The 26,287-nt window shown below is 43.0% G+C and overlaps 1 protein-coding gene and 1 long non-coding RNA gene across 4 annotated transcripts in view; one reads left to right on the plus strand and one right to left on the minus strand.

Moving 5' to 3' along the window:
* Positions 1–5,307: 5,307 nt before the first annotated feature.
* PSMD7 (proteasome 26S subunit, non-ATPase 7) lies at positions 5,308–15,129 on the minus strand. 2 transcript variants are annotated; one of them, XM_042852036.2, is made up of 7 exons: positions 14,893–15,129; positions 11,861–11,966; positions 10,324–10,416; positions 8,731–8,828; positions 8,348–8,428; positions 6,689–6,780; positions 5,308–5,790 (listed from the first exon to the last, which is right to left on the minus strand). In XM_042852036.2, the coding sequence occupies exons 1-7, from the start codon at positions 15,112–15,114 to the stop codon at positions 5,352–5,354; spliced, it is 1,131 nt and encodes a 376-aa protein (XP_042707970.2). In that variant the 5' UTR covers positions 15,115–15,129; the 3' UTR covers positions 5,308–5,351. The 2 variants fall into 2 exon arrangements, with proteins under 2 accessions (XP_042707970.2, XP_005310619.1); XM_005310562.5 differs by having other exon boundaries at positions 11,861–11,952; positions 14,893–15,113.
* A 134-nt stretch (positions 15,130–15,263) lies between these two features.
* LOC112059016 (uncharacterized) overlaps positions 15,264–26,287 on the plus strand; it is a 75,601-nt gene continuing 64,577 nt past the window's right edge. For both annotated transcript variants that reach the window (XR_010592687.1, XR_010592686.1), the window contains exon 1: positions 15,264–15,551. This is a non-coding gene — a long non-coding RNA (uncharacterized LOC112059016). The remainder of the gene's footprint in view (positions 15,552–26,287) is intronic.

Genomic DNA, 26,287 nt, shown 5'->3' on the forward strand with positions numbered 1-26,287 from the left:
ATAGCAGCTGAAGGTTTCCCCCAAACTGGGGCTCCATTGTGCTGGGCGCTGCAGAGAGAGGAATGACGCTCCCTGCCCTGAAGCGCTGACACACGAACCTGGAGCTGGGGAGGCAGTTGCCTGCACCTGTGGGTAACGCAAATCTTTTCCTGAAAGTGAGGATGGACAAGTTGTGCCTTGGGCGTTGTTGGAAAGCCGATGCTTTAACTGAGGCAGCGTTTCCATGGAGTTTGTGAGTGGTGCTGCCCTACACTAGCCCGTCTTGCCAAAGCTGGTCGTGCAGCAGGTGCGGGGTGAGACTGAGGTTGTGCTAGGTAGCATGCCATCACTCAGGTGAGCAGCAGAAGATCCAAGGGGGAAAGAAAAACAGAAAGGCCTCAAGCCCCATTGCTACAGGAGGACTCAGGTCTGGAGAACTAGGGTCTGACACGAATTAGTTCAGCCATTCAGACTGGATTTTTTTTTCTCCATTAATGTAGTAATTGGCAGAATCTGCAAACTTGCCTTTCCCCACCCCTTCTCTTGTACAAGAGCTAGAGCGGGTTAGAATAAGACGCAAGCGCTCTCCACTAACGCTGCCTATCCTGGCCCAATCTATTGTCATTCTAAGAATGAGTCCAAAAATCCATGCCAGGGCTTGGTGACTTGATTGAGTTCCACTTCAGACTCTCCGCCACCCCTCCAGCGACAGGAAGGCAGTGGCAGTTGGCAAGAAAATGAACTGGAATTCATGTCACTTTTTATCGCTGCCCTAGCACAAGGCATGACATCACTTTCACACTAGTAGTGAGTTAAGTCCAACTGTGGTCTGGCAATTAACTCGCCTGCTAAAAGCCTCTCCTGGATGTTGTTAGCAGTTGACTGTGCCCCAGGCCAAACCCCCTTGGAATGCACTGAGTCCAATCAGGAAAAGAAAAGATTTTCTGAAGTATTTCCTCTGTAATTTATAGGGCCTGGAGTCAGAGGCTGAGGGTTTAGTCAAGGCTGGCACTAGACTGAAGAAAACAGCAGAGCTGGGATCCTGCAGCTGTGGGAAGCAGGAAGTAAGAGCCTGACTCCAACATTGGGCGAAGTCAGTGCTCCAGCTCAGGGAAGGCTTTTTTTTAGTTTTTTCTAAAAAAGTTAAGACCAGAGCCACAAAGAGATTTAGCCTCCCAACACCCACTGACTTCAATAGCTGTTAGGAGCCTAAATACCTTCGTGGAGTTGGGCCTTAATTTTTAAGCCAGTTGCCTCTCACACCTCTCCACCGACTGTGTTTCCACTGGAGGGATGGTACAGGGAGTTGGTTGAGTCACTGGCGGCAGGATGGCCTTCTTTTAATAACAAGCACCGTAGCCAGTAATACTAAAAGCAAAGGACCTTTTATAGGACGTTCTGTACAGCATGCACCCTTCACTGGTTGATTTAAAGATGAGCTGAGGGGCCTTCCTCTGTTCACTTTGGAACTGCAGTATGTTTAGAGCAGATAGGATGTAATGTCCCTGTGTAGGAGCCAGCTTGCAGCCCAATGCCATGGTAGTGGGAGAAAACCCTCACTTTTTTAGACCCCCTGGTTGAAGTTTGTGTCCCTTTGCTGCATTGCAGAAACTCAATAGCTGTTGGTTTAGTTTCAGGAACCAGTTGATGTGATTTATCTGAATGGTTCCCACCTAAACACCTCTCCCTATGCCCCTCTGCTAGGATGGGTATGGGGAGCAATTCTTAGTAGGGTTTTTTTTTAATTAAATGCTGCTGTTCTAGTTTCAGGGAGTTCAATATTTTCCCTGATTACTCAGTAAAAGCTGTAACACAGGACACCTTATTTTATGCATGGTCTCTGGCCTATACAGAGCTGGCAAGCTTATGAATATTCCTGTTGTTTAGTGGCAGGACAGTAACTTCTTGCAGTGAGCTGTGGTTTCCCTAGCTCTCTCAATGAAATAAATATTTTAGGCCTCAGCTGTAATGCAAAATGCTCATAATGTAATGTTACGACTGCAGCTTCAGAACTCATCTGGCAAAAGGGTGAGGCTCTGCTCTGTCATCTGAGGCTGGCAGATGATTCAATGGGGAAGAGGGATTATAGCTAGTTTGGAACTGCCGCGTCCCCAGTGCATTCTAGAAAATCCAGTGCCTTTTTTTTTTTTTTTTTTTTTTTTTAAGTCCCCTTGGCAAAGAGCTGGGGCTGCTGGCTCTCCCTGCGATCACATCAGCCAGGCACCTGAGAGTTAAGAGGCCAGTAGTGGGATTTTTGCACCCTTTTGCATGTATTTCTTTGCCCCACAATCAGTTTTGGCTGTGGCCTGCAAACTGATTTTTAGCCTATTCTATTAGCAAAAGCAAAGGGATTTTTAAAGGCTTGCCATTTGTTTTGAAAAAAATGTATGAAGCATTATGAATCTCTGACATTGCAAACAGCTGTAAGGGCGAAAAACAGCCACATCACACCTACAGTTGCTGGACACACCTGCTTTATTTAGGTAGGATACTTCCTTGCAGTGCTGGAGCTTTCCCTCCATTGAATGTGGTCAGAAAACAGTGCAAACACTGTCATCTAGTGGTAGAGAACCACCAGCCATTGAGCCTTGGCAACCCCAGAATGATTTTAAACACACCAAGCTGGGAGTATTACTTATTCTAGACACAGCTGGGAGGAAAAGCTATGGCCAGACCTGGATCAGGTGTCAGCTGGGGTTCAGTGCTCAGGTTTAAATCCAATCCAAGACTAGAAGGCAGGGGTACTGAAACATCATGAGATTTCAACCAAAAGTTGCAGAATTCTCACAAGATCAGTGGTTCTCATGAAATTACCTCCATCCTTTCACCAATCAGCAAAGAGAGATGCATGCTCCACAAACACTAATTTTCATGGTGTTCTTCATGTGAGGTGTGTTCACAAGAGCAAGACCCACTAACTCACCAAGAATAGGTCACAACCTTCTGATGATGGTTTGCAGCGCCTGCTTGCTTCAGGCAGGCTTGAGTGGTGAAAGATTCCCTACCTCAACCACCCACCTCCCTCCCCTTCTTACAAAGCAAGTGGTAAAAGTATCTTAAGTTATTGCTAAGTGGAATTTTGTTTTTTTCAGTCACACAAAGTCTAGTGCAATTTCTTACTCCTTCACAGTGATGGGTGGGTGTGGGAGGGAAAACCCTTCAGCAAGAGAGGCTGGGGCCCTGGTTGGGGCAATAGCCGGGCATGCCAAAGGCCTGGATTCACTTCCCTGCTCTACCCACTCGCCCTGTGACATGGCCAAGTTCCCATCTCTACAGTGGGGATAAGAGCCCTACTTTGCCTCCCCAGGCTGGCTTAATAACTGTGGGGTGTTAGGGTACTATGGTAATGGGGCCAGATACACACCTAAGAAGATTCAACTTGAGCTAGTTCACTACACAGACCTGTGTTGCTGCATAAAAGTAAACTGACTGTAAATTGAGCATTTATTGCCTCCAAATGGTGTAAAACTACCATAACAACAAACCAGTTTAATTTCTCATGGAACGGGAAAATATTCTCCTATTACATAACAGCAAGTGAATCAGAGTCAGGGTCAGTTCAAGGTCTTGATACTGACTGTGGCATTGGGCTACCACGGTGATGGATGTTACATCTACAATGGGCCTGGGAAACATGCTTGTTTTTACATGGCAGCAGTTGAAATCAGTGAGTTCTGCCTGCCGAGAGTAGGGCATCAACAGGTTTATCATCTTACCAGGGCTCTAAGGCAGCATTTTCCATCTCGGAGTCATTTGAAATAGGCCATTCAAGGATCTTCTGGGACCAGGACTGGCAGGTTGAGGTCTCCCACCTTAAACAGTTACCCTGAGTGAACTTACTCTATTTAATAGAGTCCTGTTCCCTGCTTCACTTCAACATGGTCCTATAGCAACATGACCCACGACAGAGCTAAATGCAGCAATTGTAATGACACTACGTGGAAGTTTGAACACGACCAGCTCTCTTAGAGGAAACGGGGATGCTGTCTGACAGGCCACCAGGGCAAAGGTTTCCTAGGCTAACCATCAGTCAAGGGAAAGATAGTGTAGTTGGCCAACATGCCCCTCCATTCACCCAGATTCAAAGTAGTGCTTCTAGAGGCGCCTTTATTTCCTAGCGTCCACACACTTCATTTACAGGAATGTAAGACAATCACTCTTTCATCTAGAAATGCAACGCCTGGAGCCTATAGATCCATGCAAGGAATGCTCCTGCTTGAGCTCAGCCAATGCCCTCATCTTTAATGTGGAGTCCTGTAACCCCTGGGACACTTCCACAAAAGGGTTTGGAGCTGCCTAAGACCAACATGCTGGCTGCCCCTCCTCCTCTCACTGAGCAAGGTAGGGTAGCAAGGAGCCATCAGCCCCTCTTAAGGCAGTGACTAACATGGGCGAGCTCCCAAAATTCACAATTAACTTGCGCGTGTCTTGTAGACTCCATGCCAAGATGGAATTTGTACTGTCATAGCCTTTAGCGCCCTTGATTAGGCGGGGGGCTCTTGTCCTGGGCCCTACAGATGTAGTAACTGGCCCAAAGAGCTTTGTGCTAGTTGGCACTACGGCACCAACTGTTCTAGAGTGATTTTGCACATCTCAGCACGCAGGGCATAAACCCATCTTATCCTCATAGGCTACATTCTGTGCTCTCAGCCTGTTCAGCGTCTTTCCTCCTGAAATGAGATTCTTGTATCCTACATTCCTCACTCCAGCACTAATAAAATCTGCTCCCCTTTGGCTTTTGGGATTAAAAATGACCAGAAGTCAGAGTTACAAACCAAACCATTTAATCTTCTCTTGGAAGTAAAACAGTATAGGAGCCCAACCTCAAGATCTCCTGGGCAACAGGCTGGGCAGGTAAATTTATCCTTTGTGCAGGGCCTTCAAGCACAGATTAGGAGTGACAGCAGAATGCAAGGAGCAGCAGGGTCATGCACACAGTTTAGCAGTTTTACATACTACATGGCAGTAACCCCAAATAGCCTGTAAACCTAAATCATGAGGGAAGGAGACAGACAAGCATCTTGGGACACAAGATTTTACTGGCAGCAGATGACAAACGCTGCACTTTACCTTTGCTTGTTCCTTCCTCCCTTCACAGCGCTGAGGACTGAAATGACAGGGGCTTTCCTTCCCAGTAGTAAGGCTGCCTGTTCCTTATTAGAACTGCCAGTTTGTGTGGACTGAATTCCCTTGTCCCGTGTATCCAGCTATCTGCCTGTATGATGTAAGAGCAGAGGCAGCTGATCTGAAAGTGCCTCCCAAGACAGGCAAGAACGGAGAACTCTGATCACTTTAACAAGTGAAAAGAACCTTCTAGCAGCAGAGTGATTTAGTTTACAAGATTTTAATTTACAAATAAAAAACTACACTTTTCATTTTTTCTCTTTTTTCTCCTCTTTCTTGCCATCACTCTTCTCTTTGTCTTTCTCCTTCTCATCTTTCCTCTCCTTTTTGCTTTCCTCCTTTTCCTGACCTTCCTTCTTCTCTGCATCTCTGTTGGCAATCTTGTTGTTGATGAGGTTGTGCAGGGCAACCACAGACCGGATAAGAGAAGCCAAGTAGACCACCACCATCTGGTCATTGGTCTTCAGGTAAAAGGCCTTGACAAACTCCTGCAGGTTGACATCTGGCAGCAGGTTGAAGACATCCTGAAGCTGGTAAATGATCTGGTGATTGATGGGTAGTTTGCCCATGGCCACTTTCTCTAAGTAGCTCCTGATATCCAGAAGCTTGGAGTTCAGTCCCTTCAAACCATGGACCTGGTTTGTGATGCGCTGGGACAGAGTGCCCACTGTTGTGTCTTTAATATCTCTGAAACACCCAAAATAGGAAGGAGAAGCCTTAATGTTACTTTACTTACATTAATTTATTTTTGAGCTAGAAAGATCTATAGAAGGCTGCTTTGAAGGGTAGATGAAGTAAAATTTTACAAAACACTTCACAGCAAAGATTCAGAAAAAACAAATTTACATTGGGTGCATTAGAAACACCTAAGATAGATTTGATAAAAGTCACCATATGCTCTCTATGGACTGAATATTTTTTAGGAATACTAGTCTGATGGTTAGGAGATAACGAGGGGACTCCTGGGTTGTATGAGAAGCTGTGTCACTAACTCACTTTGGGGACTTGGGCAAGTCACACCTCTCCAGATTACACAGCTGTAAAATAGGTATAATTGTTTAACATCACAGGGGCCTTGCGAGACTTAACATTTCACTGAAGGCTCGGAGATTGCTTTACAAATATAAAGAGTGAAGGCAAACCAAAGCAAAATCTCCCTCTGTGACCATTTGTAAACAATGCCTTTCTGCTCTTTGAGTCTTGATAGATGAAAGGTCTGCGTAATCTGCCCCCAGATAATGTTGCTCTCCTTTCTGAACTATGAAGTGTGACTCTACATTGTTCTGAAGTATCTCAAGCTATTTGCTGGAGTTCAAGGAGCAAGGTGAAACTGACATTTTATTATTATTATTTTTTTTTTAAAAGTCAAACATTTCACAAGAAATGAGTTCAGCAGATTCTGGATTATGCAGTATTGCTGAATTAACCTGTTTAGATTAAATTAAGTGTTTAAGTCGCATGTAACAAGATCCTTGTTTCTTGTATCGTATCCCCGGGCAGGCAGCTGGTGCCAGGAGTAGTTAGATGGATAAAATGAGCTGCCATCCAACCATTGATAAGGTTTTCATTAAAATAAAGCTTTTACCGTAGCAAGTGTTCAACACCAACTTCCTCTGCTTCTTCAGCTCCAATTTCACTGGTCACATGTTCAAAAGTCTTGGAGGTTGGAGTTCCATCCTTTGTTGGGGTACAAGAATGGGATGGTGACAAGGTTAGAAATAGAGAGCAGATGATTACAGATGTGACAGCATAACCTCAAGTGAGCGGGTTTTGGGTACTGTGCATGTGAACAGTAGAACTACTCCAGTGAAACTTCAAAACAAAGAAGGTTTATTGGAAGCTGGATTTGTTACAAGCCAAAAAGCACTGTACATTTTATCCAGAGCTACCTCTGGCCTGCTTCGATGAATAGGTGGAACATGCATGATAAGAATAGAATCAGAAACAGCCAGTGAGGAAAACCTATCAAGATGGGATAGGAGAGCCCCACACAGTCCACAGATATGGTGAAAACTAGTTCATAATTAACTCACTTTGGGGATTCTGTTAAGTATAAAAGGGAGACTAAGAAATTGATATTCTTTAAATTAATCTAGAAAACTGGCTAGACATGCCTCTGGAAGTCAGACAGGAAGGAGGTCATCAACAAAGATAACAATAACTATAATTATAAAATAAGGTACTTTAACGTGCTGCCTAATTTCTAGTGCACACCAGTTAAACTGAGGCAGATGTCACTAACCCACAGAAATGTTAGAGACAGCTGAGGTGATGGTAACAACACATTATTCTGTACATTAACGCTCCTCCCACCACTTCATTTGTAGCATTATTCTTGGTGAGGCTCAATAGTTTCCAGGTAGGTAATTTGCAGGGCTATGTACACGAGAGAGAGAGTGTGAGTGTGAGTGTGAGTGTGTGACCGAGTGCCAGGGTGACTATTTTATTTGAAGATGGGACCTAGTTACCTTTGAGACTTGTATTAGTTTTGGTTGTACCATGCTCCAGGCCCAGTGGGGACCAACGGCTGTAAGAACAAGAGTTCACAATACCAGAAAAAATTTAAGACTGGAGAACCTGGGAACAGCTGTCTCTCTCCACCATGGGTCTCAAACAGATAATGACAAGACCAGTTTTTTTTTTTTTTTTTTAATATTTTGGGATTCTGATTTTAAAACCATCAAAATTAAATCTGGACAAAAAGTCACCACTGATTCTAGATGAGTGATTAACAAAGATAGTAAAGTCAACCGTGTGTAGTTAAGAGTAAGCTGGTGAAGAGGAGGGGTGCGATTACTCAAATTAGTGCTGCAACAAGCGGACGTGTATCAGTTGTATCATAAATGCGTACTCCATCCTGCTGCTTTTTCATGGGGGTGGACAAACAGTAAAGGAGCAGCTAGCTGAAGTTGCAAGAAGCTGCAGAGCTCCTCGGTTCAAGCAGCGAGAAACTGCTTTTCAGGGGTGTTGGAGGATGGATAATTTTGGTTCAATAAGCTGAAATTTACAGTGGGGGTTCAAACACTAATTTAGCAGGTTTAAACTGAAAGGCAAAAAACCCCTAGTTAGCAGACGCAATGTTATCTATTGAACTGAAAAATCCAAACTGATGTAGTGGAAAGGGTACCCTAAAGGACAAGGCAAGATGGTTTAACATATCGATTTCTTAAAGCACCTCTTTCCCTTTTGCAGGAAATCCCACAATAGACTGAAAATGACAAATACTGAAATGTTCAACACTCACATCATGAACTTCTTCAACTGAAATATAGGCTTCTGTTGGCAGTCCCAGGTCCTTTGGCTTTACATCAATAATTACCAATACCTGGTAGAGAAACACATATTAGACAAAACCTACTCAAGAACTAGAAGAAACAGGTTGTGGCCAACTGCTAATTCTCTAGCAATGACAAGTTTGTTTTTCAATCAAAGAGGTTTCTAACTGCTAGCAGAGAAAAAAAAAGTCTGCCACTGTTTCAAGGGAGACTGATCAGCGTGCTCTATTCACTTTACATCTACCATGCTATATCTTACTACATTTCATGTCACTACTGCAAATTGCAGATGGAGCTGGAAGGGACTGCAGGTTCCCAGAGGCTCCATAAACAGTTTAAGTGCATTACTTACAGAATTAGGACAGTATCTTTTCATTAGTTCATTGATGGCAATGTCATTCTTGTGTAGTTTGGGGCCTGTGTGGTACCATCCAACAATTCTTTCCCTAGCTGGGAAAAGCAAAAACAATTAGAATAGTCAGAATCTGAGGGTAATGACAGGAAAATAGTTCATACAGGGGCATATAAGCGCTCAAATCCAGGTACTGCCTGACCCTGGGTTGTGCCCAAACTTCCCAAAGGACATCAAGTAGAACTCCCACTTCTGCTTTACAGACACCAGTAAAGACCTAAACGCTTTGAGAAACTAAATTGTTGCTGCACTTTGCACTCCTTTGCCTCAGATTCTGAGCTGGTGGAAGGCAGTTTACGAATGGAAAATGGAGTAGGTGATGGCTGAGGGTATATGAAGGTTGGGAGCTGAACAACGCATTTAGATTAAAAATTTACTGGCAAATCTAGAAAAACAGGGCTTTACAGGAAGGTATTTGCTAAATTGGTTTTTGTGCCTAGACACTTCAACAATGGGTGCATAGGAGAGAGATTAAATGCAGCATTATATTATTGGACAGCACAGACAAGCCATTTGTGCATCACCCCAGACAACCCAAACTACCCTAGCAATAGTCAGTCAGGAGGAGCTTCAACAAATAAGATGGCTCTTTCGTCATTAAACTTAGGCTTTTGAAGACTCTTCACAGAAAACAACTTTAAATCACCAAACAATGCAGAGATAACATCAGCAACAGGCCGCAGTGGACTTCAGCATCCTTACGATACACAGGCAAAGCAACCATCCTCAAGGCAGTGAGGTTCCAATTTTTTTTTTTTTTATTTAGCATCAATGCTTTGATTTGCAGACAGGAAGCCAAAGATGTTGAAAGCACAGGTGTAGTGTCCCATGCTGCTCCACTTCCTTAAACAGGTGAACAATCAGATTCTGTTCTAGTCAAAGCTTCTGAGTGGTCTCAAAGGATAGTACCCACGGTAGAGCATAGTACAATAATCTATCTTAGAAGTGACAAAGGCATGGATCCTGTCTGTCAAATATTTTACACCCCTTATCAGCTATGAATGATCCCCGAGTCAGAGCTGGTTTATGCAACATGGCACTTTCGAGCGCACAGACTGTGGGACTCTCTCAGAGACAAAAGGGAACCAACAAGCTCTTAATATCCTGCTGCACAAAAATTCAAAGATAATAAGCTGCAAGATCTGCACTAGACTTGAGACTCAAATACTTAAGGAATCATAAGAACATCAGCAGTCTAAATAAGAGTTTTTCTAAGGGCTGGGAATGTTCACAGGGGAATTACTGTAGCATCTCCAGATTCAGCCCCCATAATCTTATAAAGAAAAGAAAAGTGAGACCTTTATAAGCAAAACAGAAAGGTTAATCAGTTCACCTGGGTTTGTAATTCAGATGTCTGCACTCATATGAGGGAAAGGAGATTCTGGCGGAAGGGGTCACAGTATCAGAGTTTGAATTTCTTATAGCTATTCAATCCCCAAGGTCGTCACCTCAGTTCTTGGAAGTACAGCGCTACCAGGAGACTTAGAGAGAGAGTTTCTAGGTAAATATCAACCGCTCACAATGTGCACTTACCATTGACTTTTTTAAACATTCCATACATGTTCTCCAGATAATCATGGTCTAGAAACCACACAGAGTCATCTTTATCATCCTCATCGAAAGGGACTGGGAACAAAACAGTTAGTTCAATATTTAGTAATTCAAGTTTCATCCAGCCTGAAAACTTTCACAGAAAAATCAGATTTTTTTTTCCAGCAAGTTCTTGGCTACAAATGAAAAAAAAGTAATTTTGCTCAATTTTGATTGAATACAACTGTTCTGCTATACTGAGCTGCAGATACTGTTGTAAAACTCAACAGGAAAACAGCAACATTAGCTGATTTTTTCAAAGTGGTTTTCTGATAATTACTGAATTAGTTTTAGAATTAAGCAAGGAAAACCAAAGCAATTGAATTATTTTGAGCAAACGACATCTACGAAGCGTTCAAGAACACGCCAGGAACATTCTAGTGTATGAACAATTTACACAAAATTGGTGTGTAAGGATATCTGATAAAGAAAATGTGGGTCCGAATAGGTCACTAGAGCCTGTTGGGTCAACAGAGGTGAAAAGCTACTTTGTGGTACAAGACACATTCCATTAGTGCATTAAGACAAATAACTACAATTCTACGAAGTCTGTTTAAAAATAATTGCATATTCCATTTTCTTGAGTAAAGAAGTAGTTTGTTTTGTTAGTTCACATTATGGATAACAGGCTACAAGTTTAGTTCTGAGCAACAGGGCTTTAATTTATAGGAATACAAAAAAATCTCCAATTATAAAGTTCTATTTTTGGCAGCCCTGCAGTTTAAGTGACCAAACTGTTACTCCATCTTCACAACTCTGCAAAAATAACCCAGGATTAGGCTACACCTTTGTTCCCAGATTTTCACGCAGGAGCCAACACGGATGATTCTGCTTTATCAATAAATACCCCCTTCGGAAAGCAGATGAATAAGAGAAGATAAGAGAGGTAAATAAGAAAACAAAGGTCAGAAAAGACGATACAGGTCCTGATTTTACCACTGAACAAAACCAGGATTCAAACTCAAGAGGTAATGATTTTAATACAAGTGAAAATACACTTTAAGCAATATCTGTGCAATTCTCATGGGCTATTCTTAAAGAAAAAAGGTACTTTTCAAATAAACCATTAGATCTTCATGTGAATAAGTAACATCTGCAATGACATTAGCTAGGTAACTCAAACCATGAGTCTTCAAAGCCCAAGGTCATAAAATGATCACAATCCAGGATCAGGAAGAAATCTTCCACCTCCCAGAGTATACCGAACAATTATTGCTTTAAGAGTTTTACAGCTGCCTCTGAGCATTCACCATTGGATACTGCTGCAGACAAGATGCAGAGCTGGAGGAGACTGATGGGATCGAGTTCTTTTGTAAGCAGATAACCAGCATTTTTCCATGAAAATGTAGACACCATAGCTTCATGAATTTATAAATGGGAAGAAGAATTTAATGTGCCAGGATGGTGCAAGAAAACATTTGGCAGTTTTCCTGCTAGCTAACTTAATAGGTGGTAAACAGAATAGGACACCCAAACTCACCTGCAAAACTGTTGGATACGTCTAATATTTTCTTCTGCCAAGAGCCCAGCAACACTCCAACAACTCGCTTCTGATTCCCAACTTTTCCTATTCTAAATGGAAAAGACTGTCACAGTTTGAATTAAGAAATGCAACATATTTGATACTGGAAATAAAACACCAATAGTACAAATGAATCAGTCAGATGACACAACTAAGTTAGAAGATAAACAGCATGTGGTTCTTGGGGATGTAGGTGGGAGACGAACAGGGTAATATGTTCCTTGTCATTACGTAGTTAATTTATACCTAAAGAAGTTGTTACAGTGCACTCTAAATCCAGGCACTACACTTGTAATTTATCCTCTGATGTGAAAAGTGCACTAGATGTTTCCATGCAGCTAATGGATGCCACTATAACGGAGATTACTGTGTCATAAAATCGAGGGCTACTACTGCATTTGTTCTGTAAATCAAGCTGTAAAAAGTACAGTAAACTTTCAACTTTGTTCACTGTCATCCCTAATTTACTTTTACAATAGTAGGTTTTTCTCTGCTATTGTACGCTGCCTTGAAGGAAAAGATTTTTTTACATTAAGAGTGCTTGTCAGTTAGTGCAATTAAGTTAATTTTAGGCACACTGAGCACAAATTGCACAAGATGTTTAGAGGAATATAATTTATTCTCTGCTGAGTGAATTGTAGCTTTAAGGGTAAAATCTGTTTAAACCAGACAAATGAAAAATGCCATGATTCAATATGCAGAGAATATACACACTACATTTAAAACCAAAGTCAGTTATGCCTAAAATGGTATTTATAACTTGTTAACCAATTTCACTGTATTCAAATGTTACTTTAACTTTGGTTCAATTGTTCTTAATAAGGGAAAAACAAATAAACCTATTTGGGAATATCATGTCCTTTAATGCAAGCATAAACTATCATCTTTGTAATTTACTAAATCATAAATGATACCCCATGACAAATCAGAACTCTCAATACATCATATTGGTACTGTTCAAACTCCTTATATCACAAAATTATAAGAAGTCATCACTCGTAAACTGTTGCTTTTGCAGTCCATTCATGCAGCTTTAGGACACTGTAATTGCATTTTATTGATGCAAGATAATTCCACTTGCTAATTATTATTTTTTTAAATGGCATACAGTACAACACACAGGCATGGTCGCTGTCCTAAAGAGCCTATGTTTTAAGATAAACATTAGCTCCAAGATTTTCAGAACTGTACATATAAAAATGCATATTCATCTGACTGCATAATTTGGAAGCATAAATTAGCATAACTGCAAGAACACTGAAAATTGTGCAGTCAGATGATTTAGTTAATTATCTATTTATGCTCACAATTGCAGCAACAGGCCATGCCCCCAAATCTGAATAGCTGGTGCTGACTTTCACATTTATGAAGTTATCTAGGGTATGTCTACACAGCGCAGTTGTCACCAAAACTTTTGTCTTTTGTGGGTACTTAAAGTCCTCCCACGAAAGACAAAAGTTTTGCCAACAGAAGTGGCAGTGTGAATGCGGCTCTGTCGGCAGGAGCGCTCTCCTGCAGACAAAGCTTATGCCAGTCGTGGGGCTGGAAGTATTTTGTCAGCAAAAGTGCTGACAAAATACTACAAAAGAGCGTTCGCACTCGCTGACTTGTAGTGACAAGGCTGTGTTGACACAGCCTTGTTGCTAAAAAGCTCCATAGTGTAGACAAGCCCCTTCTACCTTTCTGACACGCAGAGCCAGAATATCAGACTATTGAAGAAAAATATTCAGGTTTTCTGAGATACTTGCTCTGGGTTTTACTGATCAATGAGATACGGAGCAGACAATACAAAGCCTAAAGCTTTGCCTCACTGAGTAACTGCTTATAAAAAGGTTACATACAGTCAGTAACATTTAGTTTAAAAAGCCGTTTGGGGTCTTTAAGGATGTAAGGCCAGGATATAAAATGTAACAGTAGCCCTAAGATTGCAGTAACGCTCTTGTATGAGAGCTGGGGCCATTCGTGCCCGAGAGCACTTTTGCATGCACAGATGTACAAGGTTTACAGCGATTTTGAAGAAAACGATGGGAAAGGAGCCCAGCCAGGCTGAAGTTGCGAGGAGGTCGCTATGAATTGCTCAAGACCTCAGCAGCGACTTTCAGCTCTACGGGCCCCAAGTTTTTACACAGTCACCAATCCCCAGGGTCCTCCCATGGTACAGACGAGCCGGAGAACGGGGCACACCTGCACAGGGGCTTCCTGGGAGCCGAAATCCCGCACGGGAGTCCCCGCAAGCGCCGGGCACCGACACGAACCCCACATGCGAGAGCCAGGCCCGCGAACAGCACCGCACCAGCCAGGCCCCCCACCTCCCTAGAGAGCCCCCCGCACCAGCCAGGCCCCCCACCTCCCTAGAGAGCCCCCCGCACCAGCCAGGCCCCCCACCTCCCTAGAGAGCCCCCCGCACCAGCCAGGCCCCCCACCTCCCTAGAGAGCCCCCCGCACCAGCCAGGCCCCCCACCTCCCTAGAGACCCCTCCGCGCCGTGCCCCCGCCCGCCCCCCACCCACCCCCCCGCCCCAGCCAGGCCCCCCACCTCCCTAGAGACCCCCCACCTCCCTAGAGACCCCCCCGCGCCCGTGCGCCCGCCCCCCCTCTCACCCCCCCCCCCGCCCCCAGCCAGGCCCCCCACCCCCTAGAGACCCCCCACCCCCTCTCACCCCCCCGCCCCGTGCCCCCCCTCTCACCCCCCCGCACCGTGCCCCCACCCCCCTCTCACCCCCCCGCCCCAGCCAGGCCCCCCACCTCCCTAGAGACCCCCCCGCCCCGTGCCCCCCCCCCTCACCCCCCCGGCCCGGGGCCTGGGCCCTCTCGCAGCCACGAGGCGCGGGTGAGGGGCACCGGCCCGCGGCAGGGCCATGACTCAGCGCCCCCGCTCCCGGCCCCCGGGGCGGGTGAGGCCGAGGCCCCCAGCCCGGCCCGGCCCCGCACAGGGATCCGGCCGGGCCCGTGACTCAGCGGCCGGGCGCGCCAGGCCCCGCCGGGCCTCACCTGTTGAAGTGATCCACCACGCTGAGCAGCACCAGCGGGTGAACCACCACCCGGTCCACGGCCAGCTCCGGCATCGCGCCTCTCGGCCCCGACTCGCTGCGACCCCGGCCCCGGCCCCGGCCCCGGCCCCACACAGCAGCAGCAGGCCCGGCGCCTCAGCCAGCAGTCACTGCCGCCGCTCCCAGCATGCACGGCTCGGGGGCGGAGCCTCCGCGACACCATCTTGGAAAGGGCGACAAACGGGAGTGGGAAGACGCCACCTTGGAAAGGTCACTGGCCGCCCCGCTCGCTAAAACAGGGCCGCCATCTTGGGAAGGTCCGGTCTCTGGCGCCCGCCTCCCCCCGAGGTAGAACAGCACCGCCATTTTGGGAGGGTCGGTTAGGCTCGAAATGCCCTGTCAGGGGCGGGAGCCTGTGAAACACCTCAGCCCAGGCCTGGGTGCGAGAGCTCGCGACGTGCCCCGCCAGGAGGGGAGGCGCGCGGTGGGGGGTGCTGGGCCTAGCAGCCAGTGGGCTGGGCTTTCCTCCTCCACCCCCACGCCCTCAGGCACCACCCTCACCCCAGTGGCAGGGCCTGAGTGGACGTGCGGCCTGGCGCCTGCCCCGAGGAGCTCCCAGTCTGAGGCCGCGAGATGGACAGACCGAGCGCTGTGATACAGGTGGGGAGCGCAGCTCAGGTGTCGTCTGCGCCCGCAGAGCCAACCCGCCCCCTCGTCCACCGGGGAGAAGGTGCCAGCCAGCCCCACCATTGCAGGGCCTTTTCCTTGGGTGGAGGGACGGGAAGAGGCAACAAGGAATGATAGCAAGGTTGTCCTGCCTAACACGTTAAAACGGGCTCCTTCTGCACAGCCCGAGTGTTAAAAACCCCTCCAAAACAACACTGCATCTTAAACCAATAAAATACCCGCCGATTGGCCAACTGGTGTCTTTAAGGCCTGTGATGTAATGCATTTGCTAATCTAGGTTCTGCTCCTGTTGAAATCAATGACAATACTGTACTTCCAAAGGATTAGGCCCAGAGAGGTATACATCCTGTTCTGGTGATGAGGTTGGCTTCACTTCCCCTCTCCTGAGGCTGCGAGGTGCCCGCTTGCCCCCTGCATTTGTTGAAGCATTCCTGAAGACTGTACTAACTTGTGTCCCTTCTGTGGGCTGTTGCACTACCAGAAAATAGCTGGAGTGTACCTATGCACTCTCCCACTGCCAGCCTGCCTTCAGCCCAGTGCCTACACTGTGGACTGTTGCACTTGTAGATCCAGTTATACTGTCTCTGTGCCTACTAGAGAGGCACCCTATACTGGGGGTTTTCCTTGGGGTGGCTTTACCAGAGCTTTGCAGCCATTTTATGTTGATATACCTGAAATAAATGGACTGCAACTCAACCATGAATTCCCCTCTTAGATTGTAAATTTCTTGGAGCAGAAAGTGTCATACATCTTCTTTTATATTTATACAGTACTGAGCAGTTGACAGCTACAGTATTAATGAGCAATAATAATCATACTTATATCCTATGTACCATTTCACATCCTCAAAGTGTTGTACAAAAGTAAACTAACTACTCTTTGCAGAAGGTAAAGTGATATGCCCACTTCCCATTACTCAAAGTAAACAAATAAGATGAATGCTACTGTTAATCTTTACTCTCACCTCTGGTTAGTCATTTAAATTTCAGTGATTACTCTTTTCAGCTTAGGTGACAGGGAAACTGCCTGTATTTACTCAAGATACTGTATCATCATTGTCCTTAATGTACTTTTTGCTATGGTGAATTGAATTCTGTGGCTGTGGAATCATGGAACAAACCAGGACCCTTATGGGTTTTTATATGTGTCAAAAAATAAGGAAGACAAGGTGGATCTCTTTAAGACTCCACATGAGGGCACCTTTAGGGAAGGCCAGCAATTGCACAACACTTATCTTCTCTCCAAAAGACACCTGTTCTGTTAATACACTGAGGACTTCTGTTTCCAGGATCTGCCAATCATGTATCTTTCACCACAACTGAATTTTTTAAATTCAATAAAGCCACTTGAAGGCAGCCTTGTCCACTCCCCTAAGGTCTGTAGGTGGATGCAAGGTTATGCACTTAGGGACTAACAACATGATTTTTTCCCATAAGCTGGGGACGTATCAGTTGGAAGTGACAAGGAGGAGGAACATGTGGGTGTATTGGTGGATCACAGGATGACTACAAGCTGCCAGTGTGATGCAGCGGTGAACAGGCTAATGCAATCTTAGGATGCATCATGCAAGGTATTTCCAGTAGAGATAGGGAAGGGTTATTAACATTATACAAAGCATTGGTGAGACCTCATCTGGAATAGCGTGTGCAGTTCTTGCCTCCCATGTTTAAGAAAGATGAATTCAGACTGTAACAGGTGAAGAGATGGCTACCAGGATGATTAGAGGAATGGAGAACGTACCTTTTGGGAAGAAATGGAAGGAGCTTGACTTACTAACAAAACAAAGGCTGAGGGGAGATATGATTGCTCTCTATAAATACACAAGAGGGATAAACACCAGGGAGGGAGAGGAGTTATTTAAGTAAAGGGCCAATGCTGGCACAAGAACAAATGGATATAAACTGGCCATCAACAAGTTTAGGCTTGAAATTACATGAGGGTTCCCAGCCATCAGAGGAGTAAAGTTCTAGAACAGCCATCTAAGGGGAATAGTGGGGGCAAAAAAATTAACTTGTTTTAAGACTGAGCTTGGTAAATTCATGGAGAGGATGGTATAATGAGATTGCCTACAATGGCATATGGCCCATCCACAACATTAGCAAATATTTCCAATGGCTGGAGATGGGACACTGGATGGGGGTGGAGGAGGAGAAGGGTTCTGGTTACTACAGAGAATTCTTTCCCAGACTGGTGGGTCTTGTACACATGCTCAGGTCTAACTGATTACCATATTTCCCCCCCCCCCCCCCAATATTTTGGCAGAGACCCTGGGTTTTTTGCCTTCCTCTGCAGTGTGGGGCACAGTTCAGTTGCTGGTTTGAAATACTGTAAATGGTGGATTCAGTGTAACTTGAAGTCTTTAAATCAAGATTTGAGGACTGCAGTAACTCAGTCAGAGGTTATGGGCCTACTACAGGAGTGGGTAGGTGAGGTTCTGTGGTTTGCAATCTGCAGGAGGTCAGATTAGGTGATCATGATGGTCCCCTCTGGCCATAAAGTCTGTGCGTCTCTGAATCAACAATATCTTTTGATCAACAGTATTAAAGGCAGCAAAGATCCATCTCTAGGAATAGATCTTCAGCCAACACAACTCAACAGTCTCTGTACCAAATCGAGGTCAATAGTCAGATTGACAAGGGTCAAGGAAATCCAAGGTCTCGTGAGAACTGTCTCACAACCTTTTCAATAATCCTGTCCCCAAAGAGAGGATTAGACACAAGTTGATAGTTGGGCAGATTGTCTATGTTAAGTGATAGTTTTCTGCACATATACCACACCAGTGCTCCTCTAAGAGAAGCCAGTAGTTCTCTTTCCTTAAAAGAGACATTGGCAATCTTCCTTAACACTGGGCCCAGCCCCTCTTAACTGCGCCCTTCAGTTACCCCATTTGGAAAATGGACCTGTGCGGCACTAGGTCAGAGAGGCATATTGGCAGGGGATGCAGTAGGAGGAGTACATTTACCAGATCCTGGAAATGTTTTTCACTTTTGAAAATTTGCTATGTCTGTTTCAGATGCTGACAACAGAGAATCACTTCTAGTTTTCAATTAATGTCAGATTCTTAAAAATATATTATTCTTGCCTTGAAAACTAGTTATTTCAGGAGCTGATGTCAAAATCTATATATGCCCTAAATGTTGTGGTGCAGTCTAATCTGCAGTCTCTCAGTAGGGGCATCAGGAGTTGCTCGGAGCCCTTTCAGATACATCTCTGCCACCAAGGGTATGAGGTGAGATTGATCAAGCTGTCTCCATGTCACAAACAAGATATCTGGGCCGGAGATGAAGAAAGGCAAAGCCCTCTTCTTAGCCAGTTTTTTAGCTTCCTGGAATTTCTGATGCTACCCCACAGCTTCCTTGTTGCAGTCAGGGAACAGCATGATTTTTTAGAGTTGTTTCTACCACGCAGTTTCTCCAGCTCACTCACAGAGCTTGGTGAGCAGAAGCCCTTCAATAGTGAGCAAGAAGAGTTTGAATAGGAGACGAAGAATAGATTTGTGCTTAAGCCACTGAACTGGGATTTAGGTGATTTGGGTTCAGTTTCTGGCTCTGTCAAACACTGTGTAACCTCAGGCAAGTTGTAGGATCTCTCTTTGCCTCAGTTCCCCATCAGTAAAATGAGGGAAATAATGCTTTCTGTCTCTCACACTTTGTCTATCTTGTCTGTCTAGAGTTCTTCAGGACAGGAATGGTTTCTTACTATGTATGTATGTACAACACCTAGCACAATGATCTTGATAGGGAACTATGGGAGTTACTGGAATTTAAATAATAATGTGAGGTGTCTGGATCTCTTTCCATCCTCAGTGTTGGTGCTGGTGACTTGTATGCCCATTTGATCTCCAGTTGTATGTCTTTCTGCAGCTTTAGGAGTTGTGGCAACGTGCCCTACAGGAATTCAGTTGGCTCATCTGCCTCCATATCTTTACGGAGCCTTATGACCTTCAGACACTGCAGTGATGAAGTCCATCTAAATATGAAGAAAGCTGGATTACATTGCCAGATTTGTTCACTTTCTTCTTGAGGGTTTTTATTATTTTGCTTCAGTTTCTTGTGCAGCCTGGGAGAAAATAGCAACCTTCAGCCTAAACTATACTGCAAAAAGAAGAACAGGAGTACTTGTGGCACCTTAGAGACTAACAAATTTATTAGAGCATAAGCTTTTGTGGACTACAGCCCACTTCTTCGGATGCTGTAGTCCACGAAAGCTTATGCTCTAATAAATTTGTTAGTCTCTAAGGTGCCACAAGTACTCCTGTTCTTCTTTTTGCGGATACAGACTAACACGGCTGCTACTCTGAAACCTAAACTATACCTTTCAGTACATATGTTCATTGAGAAAGGTTCCTTTGCTGTCCAAAATACTATGTTCCTTGACAAAAGAGAAGGATGGAGATGAACCTAAACCCCACATCCTGAACCAGCTTCAGCACTCAACCTATCTCCATAATGGGATTTTGTACTCCCAAGGTGAGGAATGTGTAGACGTGGAGGTTTTGATCCTGGATATCTCTAGTAGGAGAGATAAATCACTCTAACCTGGTGGGACCTGATCCTTTTACTCCAGAATCTACTACCCAAAACAGTTGCTTGGTGAGAGATTCGGATGGCAGTTCTTAAGTTTCCCAGGGTGGTTTATAGCCAGCATCCTGTATTTTCAGCCATGGTCCTGCAGAAGAATATAGTTTTTCATGTCAAACCCTAACCAACCTACAAAGTTGTCAGTGCTGTCTAAAGAAAAACATACTTGTGTTGCCTTCTTAAATAAGGCTCTGCTTAAATCTGTCATAACTTACAAACTGTACAAAGAGTTAGAGACCTCTTGTGGAGTTTTTAGAGGTTACATCTTTTTATTTTGTATTTTTTCATATTTTTCTTTCTGGTAGGATTTTTGTTTTTTTCCAGCAGAGGGAGACATCTGACCATGAAACTGAATGGTTAGCAGCAGTATTCTGTAGCCTGTTTTATCAATATACATATAAAACTCAATGTTCAAATTAACTAGTTCAATAAGTAATTTAGCTCATTGATTTTTGGGCATATCCTAAGTGCCATTACAAGCTACGGATATTTTAAATGCCATTACCTAATAGAAGGAATGTTTTAAGCACCTTTTATTGATTTTATTACTGCTTTATTTTGCTGTCTTGGTTTAAAATCATTTTAACCACTCTGTAATCAAGAAGAAATATATCGTTGGTGAAATACAGTCAATTTCCTAAAAACCTTTGACATCGTTAAATAAGGAATTACAGTTGTTAAATCATGTCAGGCAATAACCGAGGGACAGAAAAGATATAAAATTTGGAGCAGTGGGCCGGCATACCAGTAAGCTATTTTGACCTTTGGCATTCAGACTCTGAATGTGACAATCACACTTCAATTCTCTTCTTGGTTCTTACATCAGTAAGAAGAGATTTAAAATCTCAGCATGCCAGGAAGGTTGCTGAAGGATAACAGAGTATGATTTAGAGACAATTAAAGGGCATTTTAATGACCTGCTGTGACTTTTTGTTAAAATTACTTTCTAACTTAGCAAATTTGAAGTTTCATTTGCCAGATTGTATTGCAAGTAGTGTAGTATATTGATGTTCTACACAAAAGGAGTAAATTGAATCTGCTCACAGGGATTTTCAGCTACTTCCTTGCCTAGCTCTTTTGACTTGAGAAGATTATCAGTATTATTGAGCTAATCAGTTGGTAGAAGTAGACTGGGAATACAAGCTCTACGTTGCCTAATCAAAGAATTGCAAAAGTATGTAGTGAACGTTGGAGCTCAATAAAAAAACAGCTAATGAGTTGATTGCATTGATATTTGATGTAATTTAACTGTAGAGTGGCAAACATCAATACCTCTATATGATTTGGCAAATGATTGTTGAGCTGAGATGCAAAGTTTAAAGAGATTCTGCAGTAAGAGAGAGCACCTGGCAACTAAACAAGACTGGGGAGTTGAATTTTGCCCACTAAACGGAATAGACCCATAAAGTCAAGTGTTTCAATCATTACTATTTTTTAAATAAAAAGTTAATTTATAGAGGAAATTTACAATTACACACATGGCTCTTTTCAGAGACAGACTCTCTGGTTCTGAAAAATTAGAAGACAAAAGGAAAAATAAATTGGATTTATAAAATACAGAAAGGTTATACATCTAATTAATAAAATATTTTGTATGGTTATAAATACTGTAAATACAAAATATAACTGTTACACCTACTAATGATTCTCTAGTTATAATTTAATGATGACATAAAAACCTGGAAGGAGGGAAGCCAACACCAAGAAACATTCACCTATGTCCTTGGAGTTTAAAATCTGCTGTGTTTGATGTTCTAAATATCCCATGCGTGAAGCACCAGTTGCAGCTAGTTAGTGATATATAAACATCTCAAATCAATTTTATTATGTAAAAATAGCACATTAATTGTCCTTGATAATGTTAGCTGTAACTTCATTCTTATTTTCCATTCTTCCCTTGTTCTATTCCTGCTTGATTTATTTCTTAGGCGTTGTCACTTTTGTGCTCATAGGTGCAACTAATGTTGGTAATAGATAGTGACATCTGTGTAGGCTTTTCTGAACCAGCGCTCTGCCAGTTTCAAACATTGTGTCAGCAGCAGACAGCAGGCTATTGGAGCCCAGTTGCTGAGCAATTCTTTTGTTTGATATATCAAAGTCTGTGCTCTTCTCTTCATACTGGGAATTAGAGTGATACACTGATACTACAGGAGTGTGAGACCTTCAGTCATCAATTAGTATGTCTCTTCAAACTCCGAAGGATTTAGATGGTTTAGCAGTTTGTTTTTATTTCTCTTTATAGCATCTGACAATACCCTTTGGGGCTAGGTCCTCATTACGGCTTGAACCATACTAATGACAACTGTATGCGAAATAGTTATCAAGCACAGTTCTGTGAAAACTATGCTTGCCAACTGATTTCTGTTATGGTTAGTGCTAGCACAATTTTCCTGTCCAATGTGGCAAGGGACATTTTTTAGCGACCATGCCAGGTAAAATCATGCTATAGACTCTGGGTGTTGGGATAGGGGTATAAATTTAGGGCTATGCATGTCCCTTGATCCACTGTGGCTCTCCCACTGATGTCAGTGGAACACTTGTACAAGATTGAGTGTAACATATGGTCTTAATGTCATAACTGAAGTTTAAATTATTTTCATTATCTATTATTTTTCGGTACCGTATTGTTGCATTCATTATAACAGAAAGGGAAAATATGCTCCCCTATAAGACCACTATTATTTCTGCCCTTTCTTTCTCTTCCTTCCCCATCCTCATTTCTCTTTTTTCTTCCTCTTCTCTGCCTTTGGGTGTGTCCTCCTTTCTTCCCTCTGCATTTCCTTATCTGGAGCAGCTCCCAATTCCCAACCCTATAGGCTTCACTCCTACTCATATCTCCTTTCCATCTGCTAATATCACCAATAAAATAGTTAATACTGACATTTAAAGTGCTTTCACTAGGTTTTAGAGTTAACAGGTTAGCGTTTCTGGCTGTCTGCAGACTCAGAAGACACCATTGCATAGGTTACACTCAGTTCATATTTTCAAAGTTTTCTTTGCAACTATTTGAGTTGGAAACTTACTTTACACCTCTACCTCGATATAACTCTGTCCTTGGGAGCCAAAAAAATCTTACCACGTAATAGGTGAAACCGCGTTATATTGAACTTGCTTTGATCCACCAGAGTGCGCTGCCCCACCCCCCCGGAGCACTGCTTTACTGCGTTATATCCGAATTTGTGTTATATCGGGTCGCAGTATATCAGGGTAGAGGTGTATTTTAAAATGAAAGATTAGTTTATACAGAATCTAATATGTCATGCGGGCCACAAAATTATATCAAACATACAGGATCTGGACCATGGGCTGGGTGTTTGAAAACTCTGCTAAAGACTGAACTTCTTAGCACGACAACTGGCTGGTTTCTGTGTACTGTTGTAAAACAGAGCCAGATCCATATGCAAAGGGAGACTCCGTGTGAAGATCACTCACCTTTTGTGTGGAAGGAGGGTTCAGCGACATCCATGGCACTGCTCTTCCCAGATCTAGAGGAGCCTTCTATGTACAGTTCAGGGTCCAAACTGCAGGAGGGAGAAGAGACTGAGTGAGCAAGGGGGCTGAGTGGCTGGGCTGGATGTAGGTCCAGGTGGAATGCAAATCATCTCTCCTCCGGCCCCATGGACCCTATGTGGAAAAAGTAATAAAGCCCCAAGTGGCTTTACCTTTTCTGTGTAGCCTGCTCTGGGGGCTGCTGTGACCAGGTGGTTTTCCTGGTATCATGGCTTCAGTAGTGCTATTCAGTCCTGAAACCTGTAGGGGCTGAAAGGTGTTGAACCCTAATACAAAAAGGACCTTATTCTCTCTCTTCCTTTCCCACTGTTTCTGTGAGGAATAGAAGTGGGTCTCTTTAAACCCAGACCAATAGTAACAAAGATTTTAAAGAGACAATGTGTCCACTAACATTCCTTTCCGCTGAAATTAATAATGACATTTATTGAAAATCCACTGGAGAAAATCTGAGTCTTCTTTAGATCTGTTACTAGACTGTCCCATTATATCTTGGTGCTACCAGTTTGGGGAGGAAATATATTTACTTCCTTATAAATAACTTTAGCTTTATCCAAATAACTATAGTTTCCTGTTAGATTTTTTTGGCCAGGCCATATAATGAACTATTTTGGGAGGAATAGTATTGCTTGGAATTGGGCTAGGATAATACAAACCATGGAAGGAAAACAGACAACCACCACCACCATATTAGTTCTAACTTGTCTCAGTTAAATTGTAATTCAGTGTAATTCTATTGCTAATGCTATAAACTGAATTTATAATGCTCTGAAGAGCGCACTTGATAGTAACTGTACAAACCCATACTTTAAATTTATCTATCATCTTGCTTCTGGAGCTTTGTAAATTTATCAACAATAACCATTTATCTCCAACTGGATTATTTTTAAGTCTATTGTTTATTTAATCAAAAATGCTTACTCTAAAGTAAAGTTTTGTCTGTCAGTAACTATAAATTGGCCTGTTTGCTCCTGTGCTATCAGATCTCCAGATATTCTTTCAGTTGTAATAACTTATTTATACATGTTGCCTGGAGGATTGTTACTTTGCCAAAAGGTGGAGGTGTAAGATAAACTTAAAATACTGATAATCATATGGCCTTTTTATGCATTGCAATATTTCCTATCAGCTGATTTCAGACTTTCCTTGTCCATACCTGTGGTTGAGCTAGCAACCAAAATAATCCTGTCTGTCCTCTCATAGTATCATAGTGGAATTTAGAATGATAATTTTCAGATTCAGAACCAGCATTTGCTTTGGCTAGAAGAGATATAGCATACATATGGTCCAATGCCTAACAATAATCTGTAATAAACCTACTTCTTTATATTGCATGTCTGGGGTGTACTTTTCCAAACCATAAGGCTTAGAAACACCAGAGAGATTTTTAATGACTGTTAGTAACTTTATTGAAATATAAAAGGCATTTTAAAATAATTATTTCCTTATTCTTGTTTTTTTACCATAAAATGATTTTTGAGAATAGAAAAGGAAACACACAGTTAAAACCAGGTTCAACTTGCACTCATTTTTCCACACCTTGAGGACTAGCAAATTCTTTAATATGAGACTTTATTTGTACAAAGCAAAACTTCAAAACCACTCAAAAGCTTTCTTATTAACTGCTGTCAGTCCTTTGATTTACAAGGGCAATAAAGATCTAGAGGGGGCACATTTATCATGGAGTTCAGCACACCAGGAGCCATTTTCTCAAGCGGTAAAGCCAAGTGATAAAATGAGTTCTTTTGTTCTATAACCAAGACACATTCCCTATTCTTAGGCACTTATGTGTGTTGGAGTTCTTGGCTTGTAGTTTGGCTGTGTTCCTCTAATGCTCCATCTACAAGTAATGATGAATTGCTAAAATGCAGATACTGATGATGCAACGGGAACAGCAGATTGAATGATGCAAATTTACCTTCATTTTTTTATTAGTTGCCAACATTATTTATTTCTCCAGTGTTAATTTTTATTTTATTTGCCTAGCGCTTTTAAAACTGGGTGGAAGAAGTTATCATATTCTCCTTTCTTAGCAATGTTGAGAGAATTCTGATTTAGTAGTAAATAAAATCTTTTTGTTTATGCCAAAGAACCATTCTCCTGAGATGCGATGCTGAGAAGCAAAACCCAGTTGTTTTATCTACCATCCAAAATTAACCTGTGTAGCTGATTTTGAGTTTTGTTGTTCAGTTTTGGCAGGTATGAAAACTTATTTTTAAGTAGGTCTGTAACAAAACATTAATTACCAATGTAAACATGTCATTAAGGGCCAGATTGCATCAATGGATCTACTCATATGAGTGACTGTTCATGAATGTGAGGAAGGCCCTTGCAATCTGGCTTTAAATAAATTAGCTGAGTTTTGAGTTAAAGAAATTAATGCTGTTTAGGTTCATATTAGCATGCTGCCACCTCTCCTTCCCTAGTGAACTGAAGCGCTTCTTCCTGTCAATCACTTAATGAAAGTTCTGGTAAGCCCATTTGCACTACCAGAAAAACTGCCCATCAGCGTTGCTTGGACACCTTTGAAAATGTATGAGTAGGAAAATGGATTTCAAAGCAAATAGCTTCTAGTATAACTTTGAATATTTTCTTCTTAATTCTTAACCTAAAATCTTGTGA

Source organism: Chrysemys picta, chromosome 14, assembly GCF_011386835.1.
Source record: "Chrysemys picta bellii isolate R12L10 chromosome 14, ASM1138683v2, whole genome shotgun sequence".
Taxonomy (NCBI): domain Eukaryota; kingdom Metazoa; phylum Chordata; order Testudines; family Emydidae; genus Chrysemys; species Chrysemys picta.